This window comes from Moschus berezovskii, chromosome 2 (assembly GCF_049115385.1).
Source record: "Moschus berezovskii isolate FMDL1 chromosome 2, NW_MosBer_1.0, whole genome shotgun sequence".
NCBI lineage: Eukaryota > Metazoa > Chordata > Mammalia > Artiodactyla > Moschidae > Moschus > Moschus berezovskii.
The window spans coordinates 125,753,673-125,779,754 of NC_142461.1; the positions used below are offsets into that span (position 1 = coordinate 125,753,673).

The 26,082-nt window shown below is 40.7% G+C and overlaps 1 protein-coding gene across 1 annotated transcript in view; it reads right to left on the minus strand.

The window, feature by feature from the left end:
• The window catches only part of FRZB (frizzled related protein), a 35,060-nt gene extending 16,001 nt beyond the window's left edge, over nucleotides 1-19,059 (minus strand). Inside the window, exons 1-2 of the mRNA XM_055398361.2 lie at nucleotides 17,934-19,059; nucleotides 10,285-10,332 (exon numbers count right to left, since the gene is read on the minus strand). Coding sequence (XP_055254336.1) covers nucleotides 10,285-10,332; nucleotides 17,934-18,411 — 526 coding nt within the window. The 5' untranslated portion in view covers nucleotides 18,412-19,059. The remainder of the gene's footprint in view (nucleotides 1-10,284; nucleotides 10,333-17,933) is intronic.
• Between the last annotated feature and the right edge of the window lie 7,023 nt (nucleotides 19,060-26,082).

The window sequence follows — 26,082 nt, forward strand, 5'->3', positions numbered from 1 at the left end:
TCTTATTTTTAATATCTGTATACTTTATTTATTTGGCTCCACCAGGTCTTAGTTGTGGAAGAGGGGGTTTGCCGTCTTTGTGGAAGCATACAGGATCTTTGGTTGTGGTATGTGAACTCTTAGTTGGTGCCTGTGGGTTTCAGTTCCCTGATCAGGGATTGAACCCAGGGCCCCCTGCACTGGGAGTGTGGAGTCTCAGCCACTGGACCACCAAGGAAGTCCAGAAAAATGTTTAAAAGAACAACAATGCATTTCTTACAGAATCAGGAACCATGCTGATCTATACCGTTAAGTAGGTCCATACCATTGAAGCAGGGTCCAGAAAACACCATGATTAAAAGGATGGACTTTTATGATCAGACACAGCTGGATGTGAATGTAGGCTCCATGCCTTTCTATTTATATAACTTTTAATATCTAAAAAGTGGTATCTTTTTAGATACCAGATCAGCAGAATTACTGAGAGAATTAAATAATAAACATAAAATACCTTTCACAGTACCTAGCACACAATGGCCCATAAATGTCGGATTTAATTTTGCATAAGTTCCACTGGGAATCCCAATCCTTCATTTGTAAAAACCATTTAATGAGGAAAAGAAGCAATATTTTCCCAAGGCTGCTTGCCACCTGCAAGAACTGTGGTACCTACCATAAGTAAGCAAAACAATAGGATTTTTTCAATAGTGCCTGACTCTGCTATTTTGATTCAAGTTCACAAAGCTAATTTCTGTCCTGAGGTAGGAAGTCCATTTGAACTATTATGGACATTTCCAAAATTTGAAGAATCAGAGTTAGCAAGCCAGAATGATCATATATGTGACCATTACATTAATAATAAGCATTAGTGCAAGAGAGTATGGCAAATTGATTAAGGACACATGAGTTTAAATCCCAGCTCTGTCCCTCTTTGCTTATGTTGCCTTAGGCAAGTTAAAATACCCATTCCTAAACTAACACTGGCCACCCCATCAGGTTATTATAAGAATTTAAACAGTAATTCACATAAAGAATTTGGCACAGAGCCTGGTATTTAATCACTCATTGGATGCTAGCTAGTAGTACCAGTTATATATAAACAAGCAAAAAAGATCAGAAAATACTTTATGCAAATTTAAGAGCAGTTTATGAAACAGAAGAGAAAATTTTCCAACAAAAAAATCACCTATAAGTTTGAGGACAAAAATCTGCCAAATTTTTCCTGGAGATAGAAAGTTAATTTAGATTATTATATTTAGTTTGGGGAGAACTACATAAAAAATAGAATTTTTAGAAATCATATTGGTATTATGCTCACACAAAGGCAAACTATTCCACAATAAAATGATGCACATAATTAAATGGGTAAATCTCAAAAGCATTGTACAAAAACAAGAGCTGCTGTTGCTGCTGCTAAGTCGCTTCAGTCGTGTCCGACTCTGTGCGACCCCATAGACGGCAGCCCATCAGGCTCCCCCATCCCTGGGATTCTCCAGGCAAGAATACTGGAGTGGGTTGCCATTTCCTTCTCCAATGTATGAAAGTAAAAAGTCAAAGTGAAGTCGCTCAGTCATGTCTGACTCTCAGCGACCCCATGGACTGCAGCCTACCAGGCGCCTCCATCCATGGGATTTTCCAGGCAAGAGTACTGGAGTGGGGTGCCACTGCCTTCTCCGAGCAGCCAGTCACAAAAGAGTATGTGCCGTATGATTCCACCTGCATGAAGCTGAAGAACAAACAGCATTAATCCATGGTAATAAAAATCAGACCTGTGCTCAACTCATGGTGGGGTGGGTGACTGAGTTGGCACAAGGGAATTCTCAAGGGAGATGGAAATGTTCTTTATCTTGATCTGGGTAATAGCTACACAGGTATATATATTTGTGAAAGTTCAATATGCCATACACTTAAGAACTGTGTATTTTACTGTAAGTTAATTAACATACAGATTCATAATTATGTGAATTCCTTTCATTTTTCCATAAATTAAAGTGTGTCATGACTTAGCGGCTGTTCTTACATGTTTAATATTTATTTCCTAAACGTATACATTAGGAAAAGAATATCATATTAGATTTTATTCTGGATTAGAACTGTATATGGAAAATGCAATTAAGTCAATTGGTGAACTCAGGTAATATAATAAAGCTTTAAAAAGCAAAACTAACATTTGCTCAATTTAGCTGAAAAAGCAAACCTCAAATATTGCAATAAAGGTCTCAATTCATAGTAATTTGCACTTTGTAAAAGGGAATTGCTTAAGACTGAGGGAACTAATGTTATATTAAAAAGAAAAGGAAATTTAGTTTTATTTCTTTAGGATTTCTATCTTTGGAAAATTTTAAATAAACTGCCTTTCAGAAGGTTTCTGGATCCAAGAGTCATTCGGGATACACAACGTGTAGAAAGCCAATGCAGCATGCCTGTTTCTCTTGTGAGATCTGAAATGCTAGTTTTGCGCTGTACAGGTACTCTAAAGCAGTCCATTAAGAAGGAATTCCCTGGTGGTCCAGTGGTTAGGGCATCAAGTTTTAACTATTGAGGCCTGGGTTCAGTCTCTGGTCAGGGAACTAAGATTCCTGCAAGCCATGCGGCATGGCCAAAACAACAAAGGCCAATTAGGAGAAAAGCAAGATAGGTCTTTCAGGACATCACGCATCTACCCAATGCCAACCGCACAGAAAAGAGATGGGAGAAAAGTACAATCAGCTGTACACTCCTTCACTCCCTCCCTGTTCTTGGCATCGAGTATGCCAGTACAAGGGGTGGTCATCCCATTTGTGATGAATGGTTGGGGCGGATGGACTAAAGAGTTTTATTGGGAGATGGATGATGAAGTTTAAGTGTAGAGGATCTGGGAAAACAATGGTGCCACATAAAAACAAAAGTTGCAAGGGGTAAACATAAAACAAAAGTTGCAAGGGGTAAAATTTTAATGAAAAGAAAATTATTGAATACATACCCTTTGAGGTGCAAACAGATTGCCCAGGTAGAAATGTTTATTGGAGGTGAAACATGTAGCGTCCAGCCTATGTAGCTGGATGACTTCCAACAGGAAGAACTCATTGTAAGGAGGAGCAGAGGCCAAGCACAGAACCTTGGCGAATGCCCACAGCTAGGGTACAGGAAAAGAAGAACTAGGACAATTTGGGTAACAGCCCAGGGAGAAGAATTCTGAGGAATGAGTATTTGTCCAAAGTGTCCAACACTGAAAACAGTGAAAAAAGCATATATTTGTAAGTAAGTAAGTAAGCATTAGTCGCTCAGTCATGCCCGACTCTTTGCGACCCCATAGACTGCAGCCCACCAGGCTCCTCTCTTCATGAGATTTTCCAGGTAAGGATACTGGAGTGGGTTGCCATTTCCTTCTCCAGGGGATCTTCCCAACCCAGGGATCAAACCCAGGTCTCCTGCACTGCAGACAGATTCTTTACAGACTGAGTTACAGGTAAGCTACTATATAATTACAAAATATTATTTTTATCTATCCTAATTTTATTTTCAAATAAATGGTTGAAGTTACCACAAATTACTTCAGACTTTATAGTGAACAAACATTGCACCAAAGGAAAAAAAAAAAACAACTGGAATCCTTCCCCAGATTAGTAGGAAATAAATTGGAAAATACCCTGATGCTGGGAAAGACTGAGGGTAGCAGGAGAAGTGGGGGACAGAGGATGAGATGGTTGGATGGCCTCACTGCCTCAATAAACATGGGTTTGAGCAAACTCAGGGAGATAGTGAAGGACAGGGAAGTGTGGCGTGCTGCAGTCCATGGGGTCACAAAGAGTCAGACACTTAGCAACTGAACAACAACAAATTTGGAGAAGGAAAGAGAGAGAATGGGTCCATACTACCCAAGCTAGGCACCGGTTGTCTCAGTAAGAGGAGGTTGGCTGTTGCAGGGCAGAGGGTGGGGGTGGGGGCGGGGTGATGGCCAGGGCAGCCCTAGCAGGTCCAGGCAGTCAGGTATCACTGGTTACTCAGCTCCTCAGAGGGGTTTCTCTGAAGCACCTCTGAAAAACGACCAGAAAGGTGTTAGCTAAAACTGCAAGAGCATCCAACTCGTGTGTGTGTGTGTGTGTGTGTGTTAGTCACTCAGTCGTGTCCAACTCTTCGCAACCCCATGCACTGTAGCCCTACAGGATCCTCTGTCCACGCAATTCTCTAGGCAAGAATACTGGAGTGAGTTTTCATTCCCTTCTCCAGAGGATCTTCCCAACCCAGGGATTGAATCTAGGACTCCTGCATTGCAGGCAGATTCTATACTGTCTGAGCCACTAGGAAAGCCCAGCAGATATTACTCATGTTTCCCTAATTTGAAAATATACCAGAAATAAATGTCAGAACTCAGCCATCAATATTATCTGATTTTATATTTAAACACAGACCCAGCATAACAGGTAAGTAATTTGGTCACGCTCATACACTTAGTGTCAGAATTTACTGATTATTGTTACCTCATTGGGAAAATGTATTTTTCAAATATAAAAGTCCATAAATCGGTCATCATCACCAAAGAAAACTGGGGCAAGGGAGGGGGATTCTTTTTCAGAACTGTTTTCATAAACAATTTATCTTTTCATTGCACCATTTGAATACCTGCCTTAATTTTCTGGGTTGATTTGACCAGAACAAGTGACTCAGCAGAATAGAACTAAAATTGTTTTTCTCCATACTCCATGTCATGAAAACTAGAGAGAATGTACCCCTTATTATGATAGTGGGTTTACAACAGCAAAATACACTCATAAACTGGAAGCTACTCAGACAGTCATTATCTCCAAAAAAAAGAAGACTGCTAGGCTTTGAGGCAACGGATAAATTAACTGGAGTGAAAGAATTTCTTTTCCAAATTCCAGACATAAACAGCCTGACACTTTTGAAAGCGGGGTTATGAGGGTTACAATGTTTTTATGTCTTCCTCATTTCTTTTATCATAACCAACTTCAGCTGTTATATTACTCCAAAGTATGACATTTTGAGTGTGAACAAATTTTATTTTCTTCTTGGAACGTAGGACTTTGTCAATGTGTTTCTCCACAAGCAAGTGAGCTTGGTCTTGCCTGTCTCTTTGTTTTTATCACTCCCATTATACCAGGGGACAGGAAAACATTCCTCTTTTATAAAGAGGAACAGCAACACTGAACACAGGAAGAACATATTCACTCTAGCTTTCACACATTTAACTATCTTTGTATTTAATTTCTCATGTCACTAATGTCTTCTCTCTTTCCCACATTGAAGTGCTATATTATTCTAACCATAAGTTCTAGACAAATTGATAGACCATGCATGTACTTGGCCTGAAATTTTGATTCACTAACTGTACTATATACAATACAAATGAGCTTTTCAGTTTGTTTTGAGCAACCATAACAGGAGTAAGCCTTAAAATAGCACCACTATTGGACACCAGTGATTTCCAGCTGATTTTACGACACTATAAACACTCTCAGTTGCATTCAAAAGCAACATAAATCTAAATAAATCATTTTAATTCACTTGTGTTTTTAAAAGCTAACCGTTTGAGGTACCTTTGATGCACATTGCCTTATGTCAAACACTTGTCACTCTGATAAGATTCAGTGGAAATCAATAGTGAAACTGTTCCAGTCTAATGAAAATTGATGCTTCAAACTTATTTACAACTTAATAAAGATTCCACTTCCATATATGACAACTTACAGACCAAATCAGTACAAATTACTATTTCAAGAAAGTAAAAAAGAACTAGTTGTAGTTACAATGCTTTTGCAGAAACAAACGCAACATTAGTCATACTTGTTTGTAAAAAACCTAGGACCCTTAGAATGAATAATGAAGAGTGGTATGTTCGTATGATAGAATACTACACAGTAATTAAAATTTAAAACTTCTGCTATACACAGCACAATGAAGGGCAGAGGAAGGCACACACAGATACACTGTCTCTCTCTATACATATAAAATGATGCCCCTCATAAAAGTTGAAATCAGACAAAACTATTCCATGCAGCTAGAACTTCTGCCAGAGGCCACCTCTGGGAAGAAAGGTGGGATCAGTGACTTGGAGGGGCACAAGGAAGTGTCTCTGGAGTGCTGGTGAGGGCACCCATCTTGATCTGTACAGTGGTTACATAAGAGTGTTTACTTGGTGAAAATGCACTGGCCTGCACGCTTAGGGTTTGCTCCTTTTCTGCACGCATGCTATACTTCATTTAAGGGTTTATTTTATGGAAAGATGGAGTAAGTAGACTCCATCCCATCTCTCCCACTGAACGCAGCTATAAAACAGAATTTGAGAAGTAGCTCCTCAAGGACTCTGAAAAGTAAACAGCAACAGAAAAATTGAGAAAGAAGCCCAGCACCATCAAACCAATGGTGCGCTTGTCATTCTTTCCACTTCTAGTACGTTCCCGCCTGGTTTCAACACAGCCTGGAAGTAGATATCATGCAGACAGTCCTCTAGAAAAAGCCCTCCAGTTCTAACTCAGGAAGTGGGAAAGGGTCTCCTAACACTCCCATTCTTCCATCCCATCTGTGAAGCAATCCTGGGACAGTGGTGGCAGCAACAGCTGCTACAAGGGAAGTCCTCAGATGCCTAGAACACTGACGGAGGAGGACCTTCCTCTCTGAGACTGGGGCAAGCCCCACTGCTTTGTCCTCCCCAATGGGCCCCGATACACAAGAACTCACAGGAAGTAGGTCACAGAGTAGGGTACATAAAGCCCCAGCTTTCTGGCCAAAGAATCAAAAGGGGTAGCCCCCCAAAACTGAAGAGTACTGAGACAGTTAGGGAGAGGGAGGAGCTGGGGAAATGAGCCCATGGAAATACTCATGAACTGCTGGGCTCACTCCTGGGTATGTGTGACTCTGACACTAAAAAGTATACAATAGACGTTGAAAACTAAACTATGGTATAAATCACTGCCCTGATCTCACACTGGTCACTGAATAGTACACACATGGGACAGACCTGAAAGGCATTACAAATGCCTTTGGGAACCAACCATCAGAAGACTAGTCAGAATTTGCAGCCTAAATCAAGGTAGGCTGACTGCTGCTGGAACAAAAAAAAAATCATCATTCTCCATATGATCTTAAAGACCCAAAGTCTTAGGACACAATACTCAAAATATCCAGGATACAAGAAAAAACTATTCTGCATATGAAGAGCCAGGAAAATCTCAGTTTGCATGGGGAAAAAAAAAAATCAGATGACACAAATGTTGAAGTTATCCAACAATAACTTCAGGCAGTTTTCTAAAAATTCTCCAAAAAGTAAATGGTGAACACCCTTGAAATGAAGCAGATGATAGAAAGACTCAAAGAAACTCAAGATATCATAAAGAACCAAGAGAAAAATCTTAATTTTAAAAATTATAATAACTGAAAATTTAAAATACACTAGATGAGTTCAACAGCAGAATGGAGATAACAAGGAAGAAGTCAAAAAACCTAAGGGAATACAAATAGAAATTATCCAATCTAAAGAACAGAGGAAGACTGGAGGAAAATGAACAGAGCCTCTGGGACCTATGGGAAATACCAAAAGATCTAAAATTATATAACCATATGCTCACAAGTAGAAGAGAGTGTGTTATAAAAGTAAATATTTGAAACAATAACTGCCGAAAGTTTCCCAGATTTGAGAAAAGGTATAAACTTACAGATACAAGAAGTTAGGTTAACCCCCTGAATAGTATAAACCCAAAGAAATCAATGTCTAAATATACTGTAATCAAACTGCTAAAAACTAAAGACAAAGAAAAAATTATTGAAAGCAGCCAGAGAAATCTGATGCATTACTTACATGATTTCAATGACAACCAATTTCCCATGAGAAACACTGAGGACAGAAATAAATGAAATAGTATAAATGAATTCTATATTCAGTGAAAATATCCTTCAGGAATGAATGTGAGATAAAGACATTTTTATATGAAAGAAAACTGATAGAACTGGCTGCCAGCAGAACTGCTCTAAGTATAAAGGAAGTTCTTCAGACACAAGGAAGCCTAGAACAGCAGGAAAGAAGGTGGAACTACAGAAATTATAAACATCTGTATAAATACAGTAGGCCATTTTTCTCCTCTTGAGCTATTTAGACATATTTAATGTTTGAAACAGACATTAATGGTTGAAAGAGAAAATATAACATTGTCTTATGGAAAGATATATATCACACAGACACATACATGGGTGTGTTTGTGCGTGTGTATACACACACATGTTCACCAGGGTGAGAGAGAAAGAGGGAGAGATACACTCCAACAACCCAAGAGAAAGCTAGGAGATAGGAAACAGGAGTGAAAAAGAGAGGGAGCAGACATAAAGCAAATAAAATAAAGGCGCTAAATGCAAACATTAATGATTACAACAGAGGTGAATAATCTGAATATACTAATCAAAAGACAGAGATTGACAGAATGGATAGAAAACCAGCACCAACCTAAAAACCAACTATATTATGTCTAGAGGACATTTATTTAAAACATAATGATATAGATATGTTAGAAAAAAGAATAGAAAAAGATATACCTTGTAAACACTGAAAGAAAACTGGAGTAGCTATATTAACATAAAACAAGATAGACTTAGAAAAGAGAAAAATCACCAAAGCAAAGAGGAACATTACATCATTGGGTCAATTTGACCTATAAGACATAAAAATATTTAATGTATACATACAAAATAGTATCATATTTGACTTCGTGGAACAAAACTGACAGACTGAAAATAGAAATGGAAAAATCTACAGTATTTAGAAATTTAAACACTTCTCTCACAGTGATCAATAGACACAGTAGACAAAAAGCTAACAAGAATCAACTAATGTACTTGACATTTAAAGAACATTCCATACAACAATACCAAGTACACTCCATCCAACAATACCAAGTACACATGAAACATTCACCAAGATAGATCATATCCTGGGCCATATGATAAATCTTAACAAATTAAAAAAACTAAAATCATACAAATTATATTCTTTGACCATAATGGAATTTAGAATAAAAATTAATAACGTAAGAAGAACAGAAAAACCTCCAAACAGCACCAAATTTAACAACACAATCCTAAATAATGCATGAGTCACAGAGGTAATCTAAATGGAAATTATGAAACATTTTGAACTGAAGAAAAATAAAAATAAAACCTTTCAAAATTTGTGACATGCAACTAGTGTCATTCTTAGCTGCAGAGCAACTGGAACTCTTAAGGATTGCTGGTGCAACAGTGAACAGTCATTTTGGAAACAGTTTGGCAGCTTTTTTATAAAGTTCAACATACCATTACCATTTAACCCAATAATCCTATTCATAGATATTTATCCTAAAGAAATGAAAACTTATATTTACACAAAAACCTATACACACATGTTTATAATAGCTCTATCCATGATTGCCAAAAACTAGAAACAACCCGAATATTCTTTAAGACATAAATGGACAAGCAAATGGTAATACATCCAAGTAATAAAACATTTAGCAACAAAATGGAACGGACTACTGATACAGGCAAAAACTCAAATAACTCTCAAAGACATTTTGCTGCGTGAAAGAGGCCAGTGTCCGAAAGTTACAGACTCTATCATTCCACGCACACTACAATCTCAAAAAACAAAAGCACAGCAAGGAAAAATAGATTAGTGATCGCCAGAGGTTAAGGCTGGGAGAAGCTTGTAATCATAAAGGAACAGGATGAGCTGAATTGAGTTTTTTGTTTGTTTTGAGGTTATGGAACTGTTACGTATCCTGATTGTTGTTGTTGGTTACACAAACTTAAATATGTGCTAAAATTCAAAGAACTGAACACTGAAATAAAAGATCAAATTTTATCATTAATTTAAAAAATAAAATTAATATTAACAAAGGAACATTTTTATAAGTTTACATTTAATATGTAGGGCACTATACAGGCAATGGAATTCTCCAGGCCAGAATACTGGAGTGGGTATCCTTTCCCTTCTCCAGCAGATCTTCCCAGTCCAGGAACAGAACCGGGCTCTCCTGCATCACAGGTGGATTCTTTACCAACTGAGCTAACAGGGAAGCCCATGCGGGGGCTTTCCAGTTAAGAAAGCAGCCTCTAATGAATAATACTGACTGCCCCCACAAAGCATTATGCTGTACAACAAAGCATTATGCTAATTATATGTTCTTATTGACACTTCAACTCAGTACACTTACACCAGCATTTTCCATCTGCATTAATACCTTGTGTTAACACACATCCCCAAATAAGATTTCAATATCTAGGTAACATCGAGGCTAGTCTGACCACAAGTGAAAACCAGAAAGATAGTGGTATACTCACCACTGCTTGCTCCTCTACAGTTTCCATTACTAGAATCCATAGGAAAATCTGAAAGGAGATGATAGAGTACAGTAAGAGTCATACCATTCATTATTATTTCAAGAATTCCCATATTAAAATCTAATTCAGTCACAAGTTGATTTGGATAAGAACCCAGGTGTCTCAAGGAAAAGGATTCTTATTAGCGTCGTGAGGTTGACACTATCATTTGTAGGTCAAATAAGGACTTGATGCATTCTTTCATGTGATTTTCATATGATTGAAAGCTGATATACTCTTTTGAATCCTTGTCAACTGTGGATACATTTCTGGATTTAATAAAGAAAGTTTTTGAGTTTCATGAAAATTTCCAACAATAAAGCATATATTAGGTACTCACCCAACACTTTTCATGATGGCTACAATAACTAAATACACCTTTTCAATAAAGATGTATCACACTTTACTGGCATACATTTTAATCCTTAGTGCCTAAGGAAAATGTGCAGAAAGCGTTCCGGTGCTCATGGTTAAGTGCATACTAAACAGGTGTTTAGCAGAAAGGAAGTCTACCATCAAGGGACTACTCAAGCCAGTGCAATAGATATAATAATAATTGGGAATGTGCCACTGACTCTTTTTCAGTTCAGTTCAGTTGCTCAGTCGTGTCCGACTCTTTGCGACCCCATGAATCACAGCACGCCAGGCCTCCCTGTTTAAGATTCCCCAAATCCCAGAAAATGGTAACGTGATTAATGGTAAAGAAAATGGTGATTATGTTAAGTTCTTCTTTGTTCTAGTTAAGAAAGCAGTCTCTAATGAATAATACTGACTGCCCCCAACAAAGCATTATGCTGTACATAATTATATGCTCTTACTGATGCTTCAAGTTAGTACACTTAAACCAGCATTTTCCATTTGCATTAATACCTTGTGTTAAATGAGTTTAATGCCTCTGTTTATCCTAATAGAAAATAATATTCTTCCTCTGTCCTTTTTCTTCATAGGTCATATCATGTATAAATGAAACCAGAAGGTATAACACCATTTTAGAACAGTAACACTCAAAACTACAATTAATGGATTACTTTCCCAGGCTTAGTAATCATCAGCTGGTATCTTAAAATCTATATCCTAGGGAGTTTCCTGGTGACCTAGGGGTTAGGATTCTGGGCTTTCATTCCTGTGGACAGGGTTCAACCCCTGGTGGGAGAACTGATAACCTGCAAGCTGTGCAGTGTAGCCAAAAACGAAAAAGAAACAATAAGAAAAGGACATCCCTGATGGTCCAGGGGTTGAGAGTCCACCTGCCAATGCAAAGGACAAGGGTTCAATCCCTGGTCCAGAAAGACCACATGCTGTGGGGCAACGAAGCCTGCGCACCACAGCTACTGGAGTGCACAGGCTCAAGCGTCCCCGCGCTGCACCCACCGAGCTGGCACACCCAGAGCCCGTGCTCCCAAACAAAAGAAACCACTGCAGTGAGAGGCCCCCCGCACTGCGAAGGAGAGCAGCCTCCCTGGACACAACTGGAGAAGCCCACACGCAGCGACAGAGAGCGAGTACAGCCAAAAATTACACACAAATAAAAATAAGGAAAAAGCTATATCCTAGGAAAATACACACATGATTTACACAAAGATGATCTCTCTGTAAATTAAAAAAGTATACTGACCCACATGTAAAGTAACTGTTTAATGTCAACAGGCTCAAACAAAACTGAAAAAATTCTCTTGGAAAATGAAAACCCCTTTAACGCCACTGATCCTAGGAGTTTGGTTTTCTTCTTATTCATAGGAAAATGTGTCTATACTTTTTTAAAGTGATTGAACACCAGCTGTTAGAATTATAAGAGAGAATGCCAAGGTTTTCTGATTATAAATAATCCAAGAAAAAGCCTGTTTTCATAAAGTTAAACTTAGGAATTCTAACAAATTATCCTAAATTAAAACAGTGGGTATTACTAACAGGTTTTAATGCCCCAAGGATTTCAAGTAGGTGTCATAGAGGTTTCCAGAAGAAGAGTTTTAAGAAAGAGCTGGGGAAAGAAGAGAGGGTTTTCCAAATAGGAAACAGCACATGCCAGAGTCTGGGGTGAGAAACCAAAGCGCTCGTGGAGTGGAGGGACCTACAGGTCCTCCAATGAGGCTAACAGAGTGGAGTAAATAGAGAGGAAACTAGCGGGGCGAGAAGGCATGAGGCCACGAAGGCTAGCGGCAGACACCAGAAAATGTTGACAACAGATTTGTATTTCAGAATGATCACCCTGTTGGAACATGGAGGGGCCATACTGGAGGTCAGCAAGCCAAGTTATCATTCTAGCTCCACAATCCATGGAAGAAACGGTGAGGGCCAAAGAAAGAAAGTAGCATTAGAGAAGAAGGGGACGGAACTGTATTTGGAGTTGACCTAAAGCACCTGACACCCACTGAATGTGGGGGATAAAGGAAAGGTGGAAGCAAGGCTGCCTCCAGACCTGGAATATGGGTGGCTGTGCCCCCTAACAATATAGAGAATACTAGAAGAGAACAGACCTATGAAGGTAAGGAAAAGAGGAGTTCACTCTGGGGCCTGCAGAGACCAAGGAGCTCAGGGATAGACAGGAGAGTACGGAATGTATGCTGTCTCCTGTCTCACAGGTGCAGAGAGGTATTTATCTCTCATCCCTTGGAATTCATTGTCCAGAGTTGCCTTCTATTCTCTAAAGCCACATATAAATCAAAATAAAGAAAAAAAAAGTGCTACTGAAATCTGATGGTCAAAGTGAAAGTTGCTCAGTTGTGTCCACCTCTTTGCAACCCCATAGACTATACAGCCCATGGAATTCTCCAGGCCAAAATACTGAAGTGGGCAGCCTTTCCCTTTTCTAGGGGATCTTTCCAACCCAGGGATCGAACCCCAGGTCTCCTGCACTGCAGGCAGATTCTTTACCAGCTGAGGTACAAGGGAAGCCCCAGAATACTTGAGTGGGCAGTGTATCCCTTCTCTAGGGTATCTTCCCGACCCATGAATCGAATCAGGGTCTCCTGCATCACAGGCAGATTCTTTACCAACTGAGTTATCAAGGAAGCCCTTCTGATGGTCAAAATATGCCAATTCTCTGTACAGTTAACATCACCTGTTTCTTCATAAGAGAGGAAGTATAACTTAGAACAGGTCCTGGTTTGAATCTTCTATTAATAGTTCTATGAACTTGGTTCACTTAGCTTCTCTGTATGCCTCAGCTTCCCTTTCTGCAGAGAGGAGCAATAGTACTACCTACCATGTAGTTATTACGAGAATTAAAGAAATTAACATGCATCACCACGCAGAACAGCACATGCCACATACTAAGTGTTGTCAGTTCTTATTCTCCGGCCAGTAATGATTCCTGGTCTGAGAATGATGTCTTCCCAATCACACTGCTGTTGTTCTACCCTTTATCATTCACTTCATGTTGCTATTTCTTTTGCTCTTCACAGTCTCTATGTTAATGCCACACGACTTGCTCAAGGTATAACTTTTTTTTTTTTTGGCTGCACCGTGCAGCATATGGGAATCTTAGCTCCCTGACCAGGGTCGAACCCATGCCCCCTGCAGTGGAAGCACATCGTCTTAACCACTGGACCACCAGGGAAGTCCCTCAAAGTATAACATTAATGGCAAATCTGGGATTCCAACTAAGGGCCAAAACTCTAAAACTGGTTTTCTTTAAACTGAAGACATTCAGCCAATATTTAATCATTCAAAACTATCTGCAGAGAGTAACTGGTTTCCTCTTTCCATACACCTAGTAGGAGGAGAAAGGACAAACATAGTCAATTTTGCTGTGTGTAGCAAAAAACTATTTAGAATTTTGTGGAAACAAGATAGAAAAGAATTATTAATATACAATTTGGAGACTACCTAAGATCCCATTACCACTGATAGCTGTGTTAGTTATAAACATAATTTAATATCATTGTATTCTAAGGTACTCCTTCCTACTCCCGTCCAGAGTGCCTTTCAAAATTTCACACAATGAAGTCTTACCCTAAAATTTCCATTTCTCCTTTCCATTCCATTTTCCTCCTCATATCACACTAAATAATTCTCCCTTCTTGCTATTTGGCCCCTCAAATATTTGTAGCCAGGGCTAAAGAAAAGGCTGCCTGTTCCCAGAAAGTGGAGAAATGATTAAACAGCAGTGCATGCATGTGAAAGTTGGCGCAGCTCTGCCAGGCGAGAGAGGGCTGGGAGAAATGTGCTGCGCAAGAGCTGGGTGACAACGAAAAACAGCAGTAACTGAGGAGTGATTATAAAGCCCTTGGCATGGTAACCCAGGGGGCAGTATAATTGCTGTGAAATATCATACCATACATTTTCTTAAACACTCAATGTCTACATTTCTGAGATAAACTGTTTGTAATTAACAGACATCCGTCAAGCTCATTCTTTATTTCTATTGCTCCCAAAGGGATTTGTTCTTGAGCCCGAGGTCCAGGTCAATTTGTGTAAAATGAAATACTAAGTTTATATTCAGAAGAAATAAGATTGGCCTACCCAGGGCGTTCTCAGTGTGAAGCTTGTTTCCCAGAGCTGAACTGACAAAAGCTCTAAGCTCTATCTGCATTTACTAACAGACTAGGTTTGTCCAAATAAAACAAACAAAAAAATAAATTTTAATAACAATGATAATAATGGTAAAATAGCAATAGCAACTGCAGCAATTTGTTGAGGACTAACTATGCATTAGATACTACAGATGCTGTTTAACTCGATCTTCACCCTCTCCGGGGGATGTAGGCAGTATGTCCCCATGTCACAGATTAGAAAACTCTGCACTGGAGAGGCTATACAACTGCCCTGTAGTGATAACTGATAAGAGGCAGAGTCAAGATTCAACACCTGGTCTTTCCCACTCCACGCCCATACCCTTTATTCATCATACAATATTAAATATTTGACTATTAACTGGCTGAATGGCTAAATTGAACTGAATTCACAGATAAAGCAGGTGTACATGCAGTCACAGGTCTACAATTAATACAAAATGTAGAAAAAGAATAAGTTTAATGTGAATTTATTAGTAATCATCAAGAGGATATATTTTCTGTATAAAAATATGCTTGCCCTTAATACTTCAAAACAAAAAGTAGACTGAAGCAATATTCCATTCAATAAGATTCTTTTTTGTAAAATGTCCTTAAACTTGTTGGTGGAGTCATAATATCCTACAAGGGAACAGATTTGTGTAAATGGTAGGATTTGAAAATCCTCTTGACATTGAAGGTACGTAAAAGGTGGTTCTATTTTATCCAGGGAGACCTCATTTTTATATTCTGCTAGATTCTAGGCATAAGACATAGGAACTCTGTTTATACTTAGAGGAAGGAAAAAAAAAAAAAAAACAACTCTGCTTCATGAACTATCATATCCCACTGAAGCAAGGCGCATATTGCATCGTAAATTAAACTGGCCACATGTGGTAGTTCTTAAGTAATTCCAGGTGCCTGATAGTTTGACCCAGCATAGGGAATGTAATTTTCAGCAAGCTGCAGCCTTGGAAGCCAGGGGACCCTTCAGGCTAGAATCCACCACTCCATTCCCTCCCCACTCCCCTTCAGCTCTGTCCTGCCACCACAGTCTTTGATTCACACTGGGGGATGCGGTAAGGGGAAGGGGGAATATCACTAACAAACGGTTCCAACTGCCACCTACCCCTGCTTCTTTTTCTAGCAAGGGCAACTGTCAGCAAAGCACATTACAGCCTTTTAAAGCAGCTTAGCAATCAGGTCCCATGGACTGACAAATTGTTTCCATGCATGTCTTATTTGAGTGCTTCAATGAGGCAATTGTTCTACATTTGGTCCACGATGATGGGTAACTCAGGGACACTTGAGGAAACTGCTTCCTATCCATACTGACCATGGCCTTTGAGAGCCACTAACCTTGCCAAACCTCTCTCAGTTGAGGTCCACCTCTAGGAGAGGTGTCAGAGCAGGAGAAGGAATGCATTTCAGGGTGAACCGTGGCCACCGCATTCCTAGCCCTTGGCCTGAGTGGAGTGTCTGCATTTAACTGATCTAAGTGTCTGACAGACCAGGGCTGCTCTCTCCCAGCATCTGTACAGCCTGTAACATTAATGAGTATAAAAGCTCAAGTGCTCTTTGAGCCCAAAGATAAATAAGAAATACATTTCTTTGTGATTTGTTTAATCAGTTGTGGTTGATTATTAAAATCAGGACAACAGTAGGGGTAGTCAAAGGTGATAAACTGAGGTGACCATCAAAAAAATCTGGAAATCTATCTATTCAGTTTGGTTTTGCAGCTATTTGTACAAGTACTTCCCCCGCCCAGTCCTCTACGTTAAGTGGGGGTCACTGTGAACAGAAAGCATTTTTTCCAAATCAATTCCTTGACCAAGAATTGTTCACCTAGGTATGGACTAAGGACATGAGCTTTGGCTGAGCAAGTCTAGAGGCAAAAGAAGAAAAAGCTGATGCCCAAGAAATGAACAGAGAAGGAGGTATAAAGTCATCACATTTAAGGGCAGAGTTGATATGGGGAGGGTGTGAAAGAGGACCAGTCATAAAAGATTGGGTTTATATTTAAAGCATATGAAGGGTGAAATATTCGAGTTTTGGGAAATTGGTAGGAATGACATTGAGTTATAATTAAATGGACCATAATGAACTAGGTTTAGTTGGACTCTTAAGAGTTATGACTGTCCTAATTAGACCAAACACTAGTGAGAAAACAACTTGTGATTGATTCCATTTAACACAGAACTGTAATAAAGTTTTACAGTAGGGGAAGATTGTAATGAATCTGTGGTTGATGCACCATAGAGAAAGGTACTGAAGACAAATTATTTGCAGAGCATAAGAGTGAGATAAGGGGTGAGATTAAAAATCACATTACATGAGTGTATGATGATAACATGCCTTAAATATAACTCCTTTCATCCATATGTCATTTACAAAATGACTTGAAGGCATGTGGGAATGTGAAAAGAGCCCAGCAATTTCACTTCGCCAGCTCTGTGGCTGGAGCAAGTCTCAGAAGCTAATTAGCAGTGCATAGCAATGTTTCACAGCTATTTCAGTCTGGAATGGAAGAACAATTTATCTCATTGAAAGCAGGGGGAAATTTAAGGTGAAGGTAATTGCTCAAACTGGATGTTGAGCAAACACACAGCACTAACATCTGTGGGTTGGGGTAAAGTTACTGAAATTATCTTGGCATTTTTAATGATAAGAAGAAAACGGTGCCTCAGTTTTCTGTTTTCCCCATACAGTCTTTACGAGTAGCTAAACACGAAGGATACAGAAAACTGATGTCTGAGAACGCAAAAAAGTTCAGTGATTATAAACAAATTGAGGTAAGAAAAGAGCACCCTATATGTGGTTACTAGGACATGTAAAGAGTGGAAGTGAAGGGGCAGTGTTGAGCAGAAGTGTGATGGGAGTGGAATGAACTTGAGTGTTTTCGAAAGACAGATCGCCTATAAGAATAGAGGGCATCGGTTTAGAAGGGAGGTGAAAAGGGAGAAAAAAGGCACGGCGTTCGATAGAGGCGTAATTAAGACAGAGATTAAGCCGAGTGATCCGAATCCACAGAACCAGAGTAAAGGGGAGTAACAGGGACTCCAAGAAGCGAGCGCTTGGAAGGCAGGGGGGAGGGGGCAGGCTGGGCAGCGTCGGACTCACCGGCTCCGTCGGCAGTGACGATGGCCTCCGGAGAGATGCACACGCCGCGGTCATAAACTGGCAGCTCCTCGCAGGCCAGGTTTTCCGGCCACGAGTGGCGGTACTTGATGAGGATGGGCTCACAGCCCTGCCGGGCCCGCTCGCACACTGACTTGCAGGGCTTGATGGGTTCGTGCTGGAAGTCAATGGTGCAGATGGGCGCGTACATAGCACAGAGGAAGAAGAGCAGATCCGGGCTGCAGTGGGTGCCCAGCAGACCTTCGAACTGCTCGATGGCCAGGATGGCGTTGGCCTGGGTGCTGTGGTGCAGGTGGTTGGGCATCTTAGTCATGTTCCAGGGCAGGGACTTGCACAGGGGGATGCGGACGGGCTCACAGGCGGCCGCGCGAGCTCCGGGCACGCGGAGCAGGCAGAGCGCAGCCAGGGCGAGCAGCCCGGCCGGCAGCAGCAGCAGCCCTCCCCGGCTGCCGCAGACCATGATCTCGGCAGGATGGGGCAGGGTGCAGCGGTGCGGAGAACGCCGAGAGGCCCGCTCCGCCGTCTCCTCCTCCCCCGCTGGAAGTGGACACAATGATATGGGAGCGTCTCCTCCCCCGGCAATCTCACAGCTTCCTTGGATCAAATTGCCCCAGTGTGGTCCCAAAGGCTGCGCCGAGCGCCGGCCGCCGCCGCCCCTGCCGCTCCGGCTGCTCCTTCCCGACGTCTAAGCCTTCAGGGGCCGCGGCGTCTATTTAGTTCCTCGCTCCCTCTGGCAGAAGCGTCCGACTTCGCAGATGAGACGAAAACAAGAGGAACCGAGGGGAAAAAAAAAAACAAAAGTAGAATTCAGCTGAGGTAGTTGGAGCTCTGGGGTGTCACGTCCCCTGGATTACGAAAAGGTGCTAAAAGAAGCATGAAAGTCTCCCAAGTGAGCAGGAGGACGGAGAGTGGAGGAGTGGGGACGAGAGGGCAAGGCTCCTAAGCGAGGACTAGGGTGCGGTAAGAGTTTGCAAGTCTGGTAGGCTGAGCAAGAAGACCCAGCTGCGGGTCTCCGGTGCGAGCTGCGGCTGCGGCAGCGGCCGCCGCAGGCAGCAGGGCACCCGTCGGAGGAGCCGCGGCGGGAGGTCTGCGCCGCTGACCCGCGCCCTCCGCCTTCCTGCCTCCCGCGGCCAGCGGCGGCCCCGCCCCCGGGCGGCCGCAGCGCTCCCGGCGCCCGCGCCCCTTCCCGGGAAGGGGTCTGTGGTTTGGAGGCGGAGGAAGGAGAAGCCTGCAAAAGCGGAGAGGATGCGATGACCCAAGGCAGAGCGGACTCGAGACGACCCACACCCGGGAGCACCGCACTCCCCCATCCCCGGCCCACCCCAGATCTCCACGAAGGAGTGCTCCCAGTTCCCTACTTGGGAACCCACCCGAGCCCCACGCTCCCCGGAGGCATTTCCTTTAAGCAACCTCTAGCCTCGCCTCTGTGATTACCGGCTCTGCAGAAAGACCTGAGGGGGAAGACTTAAGCAACGTCCCTTGAAAAATGTCCAAGTCGCAGAAAACAGGGACCCCTGCAGCGATGATGGAGCCTTATCAATCCAAAACTCCTGACTGCAGAGGTCTGCATTTTTAATAACTAGGCGGTGGCGGGGTGTGGGGGACCGGGGTAGGGGGGTGTGGGGGTGTGGGCGGAAATCGCCTTTCATAAAATGAGAAGAAACGCTATACATAATTACAAATAGGCCACGAGAAGCAAGTAACAGGTCTTTTTTTCTTATACTTTTTTCTTTTGCACTGCAGAATTAAAACTTTTGAGATTTGCATTTTAAGCTTCAAAGTGAAAACTGCTTTAAAGTACTTGGGCTTCCCCCAGCCACCCACCCCTGATTTTACTAAAATAAAATGGCACTTATTAACTCTTCTACCAGTAAATTCACCTCACACTTGAGACAAACGTGTAGGAAAATTACACCACACTGGTAATGATAATGACGATAAGGATAACAATAAAACCCTTTCCATCCAAATGAGCTCAATCCAGAAAAGAAAATGGAAAACAGATCCCCTCCTGGTCTGCTCCTTCCACTAATGAGCTTCCTCTTTCCCTCCCTCTCCCCCTTCCTCCCTTTTCAGGGCATATTGTAAATGGAATGACCTGCAGAGGCCCTCCTACCCTGCCCTTTCAATGGGAAATCACTGAGCAAAAAGATTGCAGAATGTCAGAAAACACAGCCTTCATTGAGAAGAGAAGGAAACAAACCCTAAAACAAAACAGGAAGTCACCTTTGCTCTGCATCACTGAAACATTTGGAGGCTTTAATCCGGCCATTTCTCACAGTCAGAAATAAGCAGACAAAAGATGCTTCCACTTTAGAGAACCCAGTGAGATGGTTTCCATTCCCCAGCCTTGACATGGCAGCACTTATAAAATGTCAGTGCTAACTTGAATTTATGGAATTTTATCTCTAAAATGACCATAAACAGCCATTTGGGACTGCAGTAAATTATTTCAGAAGGAAGTTTCTTCCACTTAGGAGAAGAAGAAAAAAAAAGAAAAACAGATAGGGAGCCATTTAAGTGAGTATACAAACTTTGCCTGGTCTACAATTATTTTGTATCGTTTAACAAAAGTAATCCAAAAATTACATAAATAAGTTAGATGAAAACAGATTTAGCAAGTAACATTTAGAGGAAGAAACAAAAACAGTCAATATTAGAGCATTTGTGTGCTCTGTATAGAAAATGTAGGTGGGATTTTCAATAGTTTAGAAGTGAGGAGTAGATAGAATAGTTTGATAAATATATTTTTCTATTCATCTTATATCTTAACAGCATGAGAAAAAGAATGAGCCAGTTGTTTTAATGGTTCTCCAATTATCTGAAATAAAATGTGTTTTCCTTCTATTGCACAAAAGTCAGATATCTCCTTTGTCTAACATGTATCCTCACATTTTTCTAATCCAAATTTGTCTTTGTCAAAATCTAAACTAAATTTCACTGCTTTCCAGAAGCCTTTTAAAAAACATTTTCGTAAGTATAGTTGATTTACAATGTTGTGTTACTTTCTGCTGTACAGCAGAGAGATTCATATATATGGATATGTTCTTTATCCTATTCTTTCTCATTATGATTTGTTACAGGATACTGAATGTGGTTCCCTGTGCTATTCAGTAGGACCTTGTTGTTTATACACTCTGAATACAATAGTTTGCATCTGCTAATCCCAATCCATTCCTCCCCCAACTCCCGTCCCCTTGACAACTACAAGTCTGTTCTCTCTGTTTTTGAGTCTGTTTCTGTTTTATAAGTAAGTTCATTTGTGTCATATTTTAGGTTCTACATATAAGTGATATCATGTAGTATTTGTCTTTCTCTTTCTGATTTACTTCACTTAGTATGATAATCTCTAGGTCCATCCATGTTGCTGCAAATGGCAATCTTTCAGGCAATATTGTATTCTTTTTTATAGCTAAGCAGTATTCCATTATATATGTACATATATCTATTATATGATATGTATATATATATATAAAACATCTTTTTAATTTATTCATCTGTGGACATTTAGGTTGCTTTCATGTCTTGGCTACTGTAAATAGTGCATGTATCTTTTTGAAGATCAGTTTTTAGTTGTTGTTTTTAGTTTTTTTCTGGATGTATGCTCAAGAGTGGGATTGCTGGATCATATGGTAGTTCTATTTTTAGTTTCTTAAGTTACCTCCATACTGTTTTCCTAGTGCTCACACTAACTTACACTTTCACCAACAGTTTAAGAGGGTTCCCTTTTCTCCACACTTTCTCCAGCAATTTTTATTTTCAGACTTCTTAATGATGGCCATTCTGACCTGTGTGAGATGGTACCTAATAGTAGTTTTGATTTGCATTTCTCTAATAATTAGCAATGTTGAGCATCTTTTCATACGCCTACTGGCCTTCAGAAGCTTTTTTGAGTACCCTGCCTGGTTCTGTTCATTTTTCTAGTTAGTTCCCCTTGAACATTATTCATTTTTTTTTGCAAATTATTCTTTAGCACTTGCCAATTTATTGCTTCAAAAAATTTTCTTCATTATTTGATCTGGGTGTGCTATCTTCCTAAATAGTAGGTATTTCTTTTTTAAGACGAGATTTCATCTTCTGTTTCTTTTGAAATAGTCATGTAAGAAATGTTGGCTGATGGAACTTGAAATGCAGTATTTTAAATATTAACATATACATCTCTTATAGAGAAGTACAATACTGAGTAAATTACAGTAGCCAAGTTTGAAAAGTAGGCTGTGGGAACATGAAAGAAACAAATGAGACATGGCATAATTTCCACTAGTGGATGAACCGACCCCCCAAAACTGAGTGCCTTCAAATTGACCCACACTAGAGCCGACTCATTGGAAAAGACCCTGATGCTGGAAAAGACTGAGGGCAGGAGGAGAAGGGGGTGACGGAGGATGAGATGGTTGGATGGCATCATTGACTCAATGGACGTGAGTTTGAGCAAACTCTGGGAGATGGTGAAGGACAGGGAAGCCTGGTGCTGCAGTCCATGGGGTCGCAAAGAGTCAGACATGACTGAGTGACTGAACAAGAGAAAATTGAAGGAAGGCTGAAACCTGGTGCCCCAGAGGAAATAGGTCTTAGGTAATTTGTTTCTTTTAGATTCTATTTTACACTGTTTTAGTTAACCAGCGTTTAACTGAGAGAACACCGATCTTTGTGTAAAACTGTTCCTGGCTTGTACATGAAAGACAGCTTGAGGCATTTCTCCCTATCTGGTGAAGAAATTTCAAGGTGGATAATCTGTAGGCTACACAGAAGGGGCTAGAGAATTGTAACTTTTAAATGATATTTTGATGGGCATAGCGATAGGGATCTTTAACAACTCACATTTTAAAACTAAGGTTGAAAATCAGAGTTTTATGAAGTGGATTTTATATTTGAGGAAGTCATTAAGATGGTAAATGCAACTTGTTGATACCAATGCCTTGCTGAAAAAAGATCTTATGAAAACCAGATTCCAGGACTTCGAAGAGCTCCCCAAGGCTCATCCAGAGGTTTCTTCCAGGGATGAGAGCACTTCAGAGTAACCTCGTGGCACCTGGCTCTTGCAGCCCCCTCGAACCAAGTTCGGCCTGTGGATTAATTCAGGGCTCAATGACTGCTTAGAAACTATCCAGACACAGTTACAGCCAATCAGTTGTCTTAAAATGCCTCTGGCACCACGGTAAGTGCCATTCCATTTAACTTCCTGACAAGGGTTCCTGTGGAGACATCAGAAAAAGGTCTTGTTAGAGGTTATCACTGTGAAATAGTCATTTTTTGAAAATTTAAGTTTGATCAATTAAAACAATTTTTGCAATATCTTGTTTTGTCGGTCATTTAAATTTTAACATTATTTTCATCTGTTAAATACACTTTAAACTTATCCCAGGAGCAGTCTGCATGGCTGTCCACATCTGTCCTGTTAAGGAAAAGCGTGGGGCTGACATGTGGAGTAACTAACAGCTAGGGCAGCCCAGACACTGAGCCGTCAGAGTGACTGCAGCATCTCACTCTGTGCGAGCTGAGCAAGGGGACCCCGTACCCGGGGAGCAAGGGGACTAGTCTTTATTAAGCACTTACTGTGAATGAGGCATGCAAACCACACCATGCTTTGCTGGAGGTAGAGGTTCCACAGATGAAGAAACTGAGGCTCAGAGGAATGAAGGAATTTCCCAAAGCTTCCACAGCTCTCTAAGGGCCTGTCAGAAGCGGACTTGAGTCCATGCTCTTCACAAGTTCAACAATCCCGGTTCTTCCTGGGCAGAAAGGAGCTGGGAAATGATAGACAGGACTCTCTGTGAGCCTGGGTCTCTGTCTGAACCCAGCCATACTGGTTGTCAGCCTCCAACTCTGCTGCCCAGGAATAGAATGCAAAGCCTTGAGCTCCAAACAGGGAGAACTTCCTGCTTGTGGTCTCTACCTGAGCTATTCTGCACACCTGGTAATTCCTTTTTAGGAAGATCTGACCTTTCCAGTCCCCAAGCAACCCAATAAAAACCCCCACCTGTTAGCTATATGAACATCAGGGCAGAGACTCTCAAACTGTAATGTGCAACAGAATCCCCTACAGGGCTTCTGAACACACAGACTGCTGAGCCCCATTCAGTTTCTTACCTGGTAGTTCTGGGGTAAGGCTTGAGAATTTGCATTTCTAATAAGTTCCCAAGTGATGCAGATACTGCTGTCCAGGAACAGGGAATATCACCGTTTTTAATTAGGTGTTAGCTCTGATTTACCTTTAGCAAACTTTACATGCTAAAGAGAGTTCATGATTTTTATATCCTGGTTGTCTTCTGTCACAAAGACTTTGAAACAAAATTTCAATAGAGCAGCCTAACAGCTAATGACACTCTGAAGAGAGGTAGGAAGGTAGAGAGGACAGGATGCCTCTGTTAGTTATTCGAAGGCTGTCCTCAGAGCCCCCGTGAGGCCTGACAATGAAATCAGCTGGCTTTCTGACCCCAGTGTGCTTTTCTAAAGGAAACTAGCACCACTCCTGTGCAACTGCAACAAAAGAACAATAGATCCCGCTTCAAAGAAGTTCCAGAAGGAACCATAGTATCTCAGGAAATGAATGAAACTCAGCAATAGAACCCCCTCACCTGTTCCTCCTCCTAACCTCCCAGCCCTTCCTATCCTAACTTGAAGAGAAGACTCAGAGATAAAATCCCTTATGTAAAGTCATGAACCCAGCCACTGGTGGTTAAATGTGCCTGGTTCATTCTTTCTCTTTACACCATCCTCTTCTCTGTTGAAATTGTGTGTGTTTTTCATTCATTTAAAAACACCAAGTGCCTCTATAAAGTTATCAGTTTACACAACGCTTAAAATCTTACAAGCCTTCCAAACAGCTTAAAAGCATTTGGGAATCCAGGAGAGACAGTGTGGGACACCTCCAAGGAACCCTCCTCGCCCTCCTGTGCCTACTGTCAGTTGAAACCCAAATGATCCTGGAATTCTTTCTAATCTCCCTTCGACAAGATTTAACTGCAGATGATTTCTAGAATACCTTTTCTACCATTTTACTCTAGAATAGACATACATGTTTTGCTACATCTTTCATCTTATTCTGTCTGTAGAAGTCTTGAATTACTACCCAGTTCCCTCTCTCACGGTGATGGAGAAGTTAAGGAGCAACACATCATTGCAACCTTATTTATAAACAACTGAGCAACTGGCTGTATGCATCAAGGCCACATTAGAAAATGGCATTAAAATGATCCCCACAAGATTAGAAATCCTGCAAAAAAAAAAATCAATAAGAAGCAATAACCCAGGAATTCTTTCACAGTCCAGTGGTTAGGACTCCACTTTCACTACTGAGGGCACAGGTTCAAATCCTGGTCAGATAATCCCGCTAGTCCTCTGTCATCTGTGACTTGTTAAATGTGAGCTGTACATATCATATTTAAGCTGGAAGATGACTCAGTCTCTTCCATAGTTATATAAATAATGAGAACGTGATTCTGCCAACTTGGCAACTATATCAATTACTAAAGCCAGAGAATTTTTTTAAAATATAATTTTTTAGTTTCAAAGAATAAATGCTCATCAGAATTTCAGAAATAGGTGTTGAAAGATTTCTACAGAGATAGGGACAGAAAGTCAGTCAGTCTTTCCCTTGGCCTGATAAAGGTAAAAACCTGATGATCGATTCAGATCATCCAGATACTTTAAGCTTAGACATTTTGTAAATCCTTCATCTCTCTTGATAGACATTCAGAGTTTGACTAGTTTTTACTAGTAATTGGAAAACAAAAGCAATTAAATTCTTTAAATATTTTGTAAGAGTGAGAAATAGCGTCCCTTAGATTTGCTCTCTTGTCAATTTTGAAACTAAAACCATTTAAATTTCTAAGCTTTGAATGAAAACAAATTCTAGGTGTTCAAAAGGATCTTGTAGTAGAGTGCCCACTGGAGTCCACTTATACTGTTTTATAAACAACATAAATGTTCTAATGTTTCTGACTATGATGATAGTGATGGTGATTAACACAATGACAACATAGGTATCTAGGTCTAGAATATTGTGTCTAATTGCACCAAACTAAAAATAAAGGACAGAAATGGTATGGACCTAACAGAAGCAGAAGATATTAAGAAGAGGTGGCAAGAATACACAGAAGAACTGTACAAAAAAGATCTTCAAGACCAA